Source organism: Chelonia mydas, chromosome 14, assembly GCF_015237465.2.
Source record: "Chelonia mydas isolate rCheMyd1 chromosome 14, rCheMyd1.pri.v2, whole genome shotgun sequence".
NCBI classification, from domain to species: Eukaryota; Metazoa; Chordata; order Testudines; family Cheloniidae; genus Chelonia; species Chelonia mydas.
The window spans coordinates 9,239,517-9,248,826 of NC_051254.2; the positions used below are offsets into that span (position 1 = coordinate 9,239,517).

At 41.0% G+C, this 9,310-nt stretch overlaps 1 protein-coding gene across 5 annotated transcripts in view; it reads right to left on the bottom strand.

Annotated features, from left to right (window-relative positions):
* ATAD5 (ATPase family AAA domain containing 5) overlaps positions 1–8,119 on the bottom strand; it is a 28,622-nt gene extending 20,503 nt beyond the window's left edge. The window contains exons 1-5 of one of the 5 annotated variants that reach the window (XM_043528543.1): positions 7,901–8,119; positions 3,796–5,612; positions 2,911–2,998; positions 1,075–1,239; positions 168–312 (exon numbers count right to left, since the gene is read on the bottom strand). In XM_043528543.1, coding sequence (XP_043384478.1) covers positions 168–312; positions 1,075–1,239; positions 2,911–2,998; positions 3,796–5,243 — 1,846 coding nt within the window. In that variant the 5' untranslated portion in view covers positions 5,244–5,612; positions 7,901–8,119. Of the gene's footprint in view, positions 1–167; positions 313–1,074; positions 1,240–2,910; positions 2,999–3,795; positions 5,613–6,808; positions 7,226–7,550; positions 7,826–7,900 lie in introns of those variants that run through there. The other 4 variants (XM_043528544.1, XM_027817493.3, XM_027817491.3 and 1 more) reach the window with 4 other exon arrangements.
* Positions 8,120–9,310: the final 1,191 nt, after the last annotated feature.

Consider the following 9,310-nt stretch of genomic DNA (forward strand, 5'->3'; position numbering starts at 1 on the left):
TATTCTATTTAAAGCACACTGTCAAGAGGACACATACACAGTTTCTTTGTTGTTAATTATATATTAGTGTAGCACACAAATCAGAAGTCAAAGGAGGTCTTGGTGTTCAAGATTGGCACTTTATACATTGAAATAAAAATTAAATGTGTTTATTTAAATCCAATTACCGTGCGAGCTCTTAGTAACCTTCATATTTCTAGATTTTTTCCCTAATACATCATTTAAACTTCGAAGTTTCTTTTGCTTTTTCTCCACACTCTGTGTAGAAGCAGTGGTAATACCTGGGCTTGAGTCTAAAATTATCACTGAATCCTGGACAGGAAACAAAAAGAAATTGATAAAAAATGAAATACAACCTCCTCCCCCAAATTGTTCCTTTTACTGTTTCCAATTGTGAACCCTACCAATTCGTGATAGGTATTGCTGGAGCTGATAAATTAGACACTGTTGCAAAGCTCAAAAATTGCTCTATGTAATAGTTCTACTTGTATTTCCTACAAAGGGGTAGATAGACTAAGTTTTAGGGGGAAAAAAATCAGCTCAGGCAACAAGTACACGAGTGAGCTTTTTTCCCTACAAAAAGGAATATTGTGAAAGTTGGTGTGATTTTAGAACTTTTTTCAAAGATTGCCCATGAGATGTCATTCTGTTTAGGAACAGTCACGCTTATAGGTCATATATTTCTGGCATGCCCCATCCCTTTTGGTTGTAACTACTAGGGATATTAAAGAAACCAAGATCCTGCATCTTCTGGTTAAATGACTGGTTTCCTGATTAATAAAATTGACATTTTTTACTCAAAGTAAAAACCTCAATGTCCAATACCTGTTAAGAGTCTGATTCCACAGCCCATGTGGTTGCAGGAATGATCCCTTAATCTTCAGACCCAGCTCATACCAGTTAATAGTGTAAAACCAAAACTATGCTACCACATCATCACCATTCACTTCACATACCCCACAGCAGAAATATGTACATAGGGTAAGACATTAAAACTAAATTATTGCTTAAATGAGAATATCTAAACTTTAAAAGCAATATGGATTCTATACTACTCAAAATTTGCAAACTTACTTCATTTTCTTGAAATTTTTTCTTTTCAGCAAGAGCTTGCTGTCGAGACGAGCGTCTTACAGGTGTTGGGGTGTCTTCATTAGCCTTTGATTTATTATGTTGTATGGCCTTTGCTTTTTCAATCAATTGTTTCGCTTTGGATATATTTTTAGAAGTATAGCTTATCTATCAACGAAGTACAAAATAACAAAAACGCCTGACCGTTTATAGCCATGTATTCTACATTTAAATAAAAATCAGTCTACATAAATTACATCATTCTTAAAGCTCATGCTGCATACAATTTACAAGGAAATAAAATGATTATGGGAATCACTGTTTTTCCTTAAGGGAAATCTTATTTGGTGCCATCTTAAGCAAGCACATTATCAAGAGACTCCGATACCCAGGCCAGAAGGGGCCATTGTGATAATCTAATTTGACCTTCTGTATGACACAGGCCATAGGTTGTTCCCCAAAATAGAGAATATTGGCTAAACTGCGATCATCATGAGGACCATAACTCTTACAAGTCTATTGCTATCACTGGCTACCGCTTTCACAAAGACTCCACACAAGTTATCAGGGCAGAAGGGAAGGGATTGCTGATAGACAGACAGACAATTAAGTGTGGAGCAGCAGCAGACAAGATATAAACATTGAATTAAATAATTTACCACCCATGAAAGGCACCTGACAGCCATACAAAGAGATTTTGTAATTTTTCCATGAAACAAACAACTAGAGCACAGGCAATAATAATTTAAGCTTTCTTGTACTGCCCCCAATATGATCAACCCAGTTCTGGAGGCACTTGGGTCTCTGTGAATAATCTTTGCTCCTGCTGCTGAAAATATGACCTAGAATGCCAGGCAGTGCCAAGTCTAAGGTGGCTTGTTTCTGCCATATAACTGTACTACAATATCATTCTGATAAAGATTTCTCAGGTACATTGTTGAAAGCAGCTTCACACCTACTGAAACATGTTCAAGACTAAGGTACTGCATCATCATCACAACTGTATACTGGTTATCTGTCCACTTGAAACCAAATTCAGCCCACCCATGCTGGAGGTGTAAACCTATGAGCCAGAAGTAGAGATGAATGAAGCTGGGAGGCTCCACCAGCGAGGTCTGGTTGGTGACAAAAAGCCCAACCTTGCCTATTTGGAACAAGATGCTGAGTTTTTTTGCCAGGGGGCTGTACCTGGGCCCTGATCGGAGACTTTATTTTGTATCAGCCTCTGGTCAGAAGATGCCTTATAACTGAAGCTTCACTCCCTTCCTCAGAGCAGCTAGAGAAGGAGCTTTCTGGCTCTTGATATCCCTGCACAGCCTCCTCAGTGATGTCTGTCAGGAAGAGATATCAACAACTCTACCCTTCCCTCCTCCCCACAGCCTTCAGTATTTGGGTCTTTTTCTCTAATTAAGAATTCCAGTGGATGCCTCAGTTGCTACTTATGACTTTGCCAAGCTACAGCAGGAACCTGACATGATTGTTCACAGTTTTACTGCTGTCCACGTTATCCTGAGTAACAGCAGTAAAACAGAAGGCCCATTTCACTCAGATGTACCTCAGTAAAGCTTATGCCACTGGACCCATCTTCCTGCAGACAGTCACTGCATCTGATTACACTCATCTTCCAAATATGTTTTATTTTTAAAATTTTAGCTTAAGTTCTGTAATAATTCAAGATGTAGGTCCCCTCATTTACCATTGCACCTGAGGTGAATGGATTTTTCAAGTTTTTGTTTATTAACTTTACACAATTGGGAACAAGAAGGTGCTACTCTTATTTACTTTAATGTTCTACAAGTGACTTCTCAAACACATAACAGACTTGATTATTTAAGCTACCTTTATATTTCTTGGAGTAAATTCTTCATTTTCCGTTGCTTCAGCTTTGTCAGATTTTTTAGATGCATTAATTCGAGTAAACCTCATTCTAAACAAGGAAAAAATCATGAAATTAATTTTTTTTTAAAGGAGGCCTCAGTCTCCACCCCAGCGTCATTGGAATTTAAGACTGACTGCTGTCAGAGGCAAAAATCCTAATGAATAAAGGAGCTAAATGTATTTTTCCTTTGAGTACAGGCATAAACCCAAATGATATTAATATTCATATCAGAGAGAGACTATTTCTGTGTGTCAAGTTACTGTAGTTCATTTATTCTTAAAGCTTTCAGACACAGAATACGAACTTTTGCTTCCCTATCCCATTCCACTGATTTAAAACAAAACCTGGAAAAAAAAAAAAATCAGAATTTTGACTTGGGTAAATGTAGGAGGGAATTCTTAGCTGTCTGAGGATACTTAATCTTGCACACCATTTTCTACTCACCTATTGTGATCCGCTTTTCAACAGATTAGCGCAATTACAACATCTTCCCATATGCCAAAACTGCAAACATGCTCCAGAATGTAACAATATTCTTTCATCTATGAAAGAAATGAATCTCCAGTCTTGGACTAAGGACCTGATGCTGCAAAGTTCCAGGTATATACAGCAGCTGCAGCATAGGGCTCTACTAGTTCTAAGACCAGTCAAAGGTTCAGTTCTTCCATGTTGCTATTCAACCAGCCCACTAGTCTGTAGGAAACCTAGGAATGCTTCTCAATCCACTTACCATCTACATCCCACCTTTAATGCTGAAATTTATATAAATAAGCAACCATTCTAGTAGATAAAAATTATTTACCATGGCAAAATATACCAGATATTCTAAAAATGCAAACTTTTACCTTATTGGGCTCTTTGCATCAAAAGGCACTGTAATCACCTCAGCCTTATACATGTTACTTTTCCTCAAGGATCTATTGCTTGATTTTGGTGTGGAAGCATATAGGGGACTATCACCTAGTGCATTTTCAGAAACAGTATTACTAATCCTAGCTTTTTCAGGTGTAATATTTTTGAAGCTTTCAATTTTCTTTTGCCTTAGGCTCCTCCTTAATTCATTCTGTTTCGGATGTGATAAGATTCTTATATCATCTAAGGTTTTTTCCTTAATATGAGCATTAGCCCCAGTATTTTCGTTATTTCCACTACTATTCGGAACATTTGTTTCTTTAGTCTCCAAAACCTTCTTTCCTTTCTTTTTAAGCATATTAGTTCTCTCCTTAGTAGTACTACTTTTTTTGGTACTACAATGTGAATGCTGGTCAATATAATCCTTTAGTATTTCACTTTCATGTCTTGTATTTGAGGCTGCTTCACTTTCTTCCATTCCCTCATTTTGTTTTGAAGGCTTTTCACTGACTTCCTTCAGTTTTCCAGGTATTTTTTTAACTCCACTTTTTACTGTATCAGATGTTGGTTGTCTAAAAGCTTTCATAAACTGATGTCTTTCTTCTACAGTACATTTTGGCTTCATAGCCTCAGGACCTACAGCTTCTAGTACAGCTAACTCCAATTCTTCCTCCTCTATAACTACATTAGATTTTCTTTTCTGAGTCATTTGTTCAGTCTGTTCAATCTCTAAAACAGAAGGATTGCTTTCTCTTTCTATTTCATACCCTTTTTGCTTCAAAAAGATAGAAGCTATTTTCCTAGAAACCTTTTGCTCCTTTAGCAGAGAGGGAGATTTTGGGGGAATGGGATGAATCTGTGCAAGGACAGTTACTGTCCTAAGAGGTAGTTGCTGAGACTCCTCGCCATTTTCAGGGTCACTGGTACTACCACTTTTGTCTGTTTCATTTGCTATAATAAAATTGTTTAGTGTTGGCATTCTGGTTTCTGGAATTTGATCCACTTTATTTTCTCCTTGACTTTTCAAAAAGTCCTCAAATGACACCGTGACTGTACTATCATTTAACTGTGATGTCTTATCCACATTAACTTCAAGGCTTGAATTACTTACAGTACTCTTACTTTCAATTATTTTAGAAGATGTGATTTGTTTTTTATCTTTTAGTTCCTTTTCATTCAGCTGGTTTTCAGAGGAGGAATTTTCAGACAAATCAGTATCATCTTTGTGCTTTCTCTTCCTTGATTTCTTTAGGTAATTTTTTGATACATTTAGTTCCGATCCAGTTTTTTTAGCATCTTTTCTGCAGGTGACAGTGTTCGAAGAGTTTTTGCTTTGCTGATTATCTGCTGCTAATTCTTCTACACATTTTTGGGCAAGTAAAGCAGAAGCACTGTTCGCAATAAAACTTGTATTTAAACATTCTTCCTTTGGTTTCATCATGTCTGTACTGTCATTGCTATTAATTTCTATCACACATTGATTCTCAGGTGTTTTAATATCTCCTAATTTGCTATTTAAATTAACTCTCTTCCCTCTCCTTTTCAGCTTTGAAAAAGATTTTGAAGAAGGTCTTAAAGGTGATTTACAATCTTTGCCCTCATCAACACACAGCTGGTAAGATTGGTTTATTTTATTTTCTCCAATTCCAATGAGTAAAGTGGTCTTCTCATTTGTAGAAGTCTTTTTAAAATAATCCAATATGTTGTTAGATTTTGGTGGTGACACTTTATCCACTGTTCTTGCTAATGGTGAAAAATATTTTGTAATTGTTTTTATAGGGGGATCTTCCTCTCTTCGCTTCTTGCATGGCTGTAAGAAAAAAAAAATCAACGTTAAGTTTAACAATGAGTAATAGTTACTTAGACTAATGAGGTATGTAAGGTGGTAACACTGAACAGTACATTGCCAAACTATTTAACAGGATAAAAGAAAAATGCAAGTCTTTCTCTAAGGAAAGCTCATATGTTGGTGCATTTCAACATTACTACACTCTTTCCAACAGATGTTTCAACTTTAGATAAAACTATCCAGCAACTTGGGTAGGGAAGCTCACTTGAAATTCACTCTGCAGGGTAGACCCCTGCACAGCCACAAGGACTTTAGTGAGACTCTGCACAGAGGTCTGCCTGCAGGAAGTTAATTGCATGATCAGGGCCTAAAACAGCTCTGAAAGGATCCTGGACTACCTTAGTTAAGGAAGCCTATCTTCAAGAAAAATGGATCTATGACTAAGTTTTTCAGGGCAGTGACCAAAGTGCACCTTTGTACAGCACCTAGTCAAACCTGATATTGACTGGGGCCTAAAGGCACTACTGAAATGCAATTATTAATATTAAAATATGTCTCAAGGAAAAGAAATTACGTATTCTAATTTTTTTCAATAAATAGAAAATAATATGTTACTTCTTTCTCCAATATATAAGTAGTACCACTTATTTGTCATACTATCACTGAACCAACTTCACAATGTACAAATGTCATTATTTTGTAATAAATTATTATGCTTCTTGCATTTGCCTGTGAATTTGATAGTAAGGGATGGTCTACACTCAGTTCTTGTACTGCTTTACACTGGTTGGAAACCAGTATAATTAAAGTGGTACAACCCCTTAGAGTAAATGCAGATGTACTAGTATAAAGGTCCTTAAACCAGTACAAATTATTCCCCTAATTTTATGGTAATAAGCTATACTAAAACAAGGAACCATCTTTATACCAGTATAACTGTTTCTATAGTAGGGTGTACAAATTATCTATTTCAGTAAAAATCAACCACACTCATAACCAAAACAATTAAAATCAATAAAAATATTGTGGGTAGAGGAGGCCTTAACTATCAACAACACACTACACTTTGCTACACTTTTTGTTGTAGGAGATAAATTGAGTGGACTCCTTAAGCCTTCAGGGAATCCACAAACATTATAAATGAAAAAACTTAACCATAACTTTGGTAGTATTAGAGACGTATAAATTCAAGGTAACAATTGTTATTTGACATTTACCACTGGGCTGCTGGGTTGGTGGGACGCAACAGGACAACATTTTCATGTTGAGTCTTCATGTCTTAGCTCAATAATATTCAGCATTTGGTGATGTTTAACACACAGTAAAAAAAAAAAACAACCAACCAACAACCCCCACAGTAACTACTGATGCAGCACCAGCATGAAACATACATCCCACAGAACCAGGACATCTGTAAACTGCAATACCATACCACGGGAAACCCACAATGCCGCACTGTGAAGCTGTTCCACAGCACCACATCAGAGCCCCTGAACCTTTTCAGACGGCAATACCAAACTATCACTTTATTAACATTATTAGTCTTATTGGAGTGCCTAAGAGCCCCAGTCACGGCCCTGTTGCGCTAGGTGCTGTACAGCAAGACTGTCCCTGCCCCATCACATCACTGACTTGTCCCACCACTTTACCCCCATCAGCCCCCCAAACACCCTCCCAGGAACATGTCCCTCACCTCGCTGCACCCCAACTCCTTGCTCGTGCCCCAGGACAAGGCCCCACAGCCCCTGACCTAGAAGACCCACCTCACGGCACCACAACAGCGGGACCAGGACTCCCGCCCCCAGAGCCCTCCCCCGCATTTCAACGCCAGAACCCTGCCGCGGAGTCCCTGCAGGCGCCATGACCCCCACCCCAAATCACCCGCCTTCCCCAGCCAGGCCCCAGCTCCCGAGTCCTCCAGTTCCTACGGCACAGCGCGCCGTGGGGCGGGTGTCTCACCGGGGCGTCACTGTCCTTCCCCGGGGCAGAAGCAGCCGCCGCGGCCATGGTCACTCTCCCCACCATCCCCCCCCGCGGCAGGGGGAGAAGCAGGATCCCTCAGTCCCAGGGAGACCCCTGGCCCAGAGCCATGGGGCAAGAGCGCCCGGCCCGGCCGAAGCCGCCTGACAGGAATTAACGCGCGACGGAAGAACCCAGGCAAAAAAGCGCGCGCGGGACAGATTCGCAGAGCCCGGCGCGACGGGGGGGAGGCGAGGCCAACGGGCCCACGTGACCCAAGCAGGCCTACACATCAAGACTTTCCAGCATCACGTGATGCTGGCACGGCTCGGACTGCCTCAGGGACTCGCCTTCCGACGGTCACGTGGTCTAAGCGCCAACTGGTCACGCCTCCTCCCTTCGTGGAGTCCCGAGGTCTCGCGGCGAAGCAGGGGCTTGTCGCTGTCAGTTGGGTTTTCGCGCCGCCTGCACGTTGATGAAAAGGGGGGTGGAGCGCGTACAGCGTCGTGACGTAAAAACGGAAGGTAGAAATGGGAAGTAATAGAGGCCAAACTTTCTGCAAATGCAAAATAGCCTCATCTCAGTCATCTCGGGGTGGGGGTCCCAGAGGAGATAGTCTTAACTGGCCTCTCCTTAGAAGTACGGAGTGTAGGTCACATGCTTCCACTGCCTCCTGGCCCTTGAAATCACGCTGGGGGCCCCCCACAGTACACCATCAGTGTCCGAGTGAGCTGGCCTTCTAAGGGGGCTGGGCTTGCTCACCTGGGCCAGGTTTGGGTGGCAGTAATGAAAGATAGCTGGGTCACATGCTGGAGGAGCACATGTGTAAGAACTAGGTTTGTTGTATGTACAATGGCTGTCTGTGGCCATTCAGAGGCAATCTGGGAGTGCATCCTCAGCTCGAGAGGGAGAGGAGGCTCGCCAGACAGCCAGAAAAGGGCCAGTGAGGAGACTGAGTTGGGTAGGTGGGAAAAGACCCTGGGAAAGAAAGAGTGGGCAGTTTGGGGTCTCTACCCTGCAACCCAATGGTTTAGGGACATATAGTAGAAGGTGAGAAGGGACAGACCAGAGCCTAGGAGGGGAAGAAGCTGAGCCCAAAAGAAGGGCTAAGGACTGTTTAGGAAGAGGTCTTCCTGACAAGATTTTTGGGTACTGGGGAGTGCCTGCTGTCTTCCCAAAATCATGAGCTGCATTAAACTTTTTTTTTTAAATATGATTTGAGTCTTTTGATTAGCCATGAGCTCTGAAGCAGTGCTTCCTCTGTGCCTAGCACAGTAAGGCCTCAGTCCTGATTCATACTTTTGGGTACTACTGCAAAATAAGACTAATTATGCAAAAACTTATGTGTATGTTTAACTTAATCCACTGTGAAACTTCAGTGAACCACTCATGGTGCATTAAAATCAAGCACATGTGTAAGTTTGCACGCGTCGTGGGTCCCAAATAAAATGATATATATGAGAGAAGAGGCAGCATGAGCTAGTGGCTAATGCACTGGATTGAGGCTCAGGAGGCATGTTTCTGTTCCCCATTCTGCCACTAACGTGCTGTGTGGCACCGAGTCACTTCACCTCTCTATGCCTCACTTTTTCCTGCCACCATTTGTTAGCTGAGTCTGTTTAGAGTCTGCTTCTTGTTATTGTACATTGCCTAACATAATGGGACCTACTATAATATAATATGATAGGGCCTGGGTCAGTATAGGTGTAGAGGTCAACCCAGATGGAGTTACTTGCAGTATCAGGGCTTTAAGTGTATAA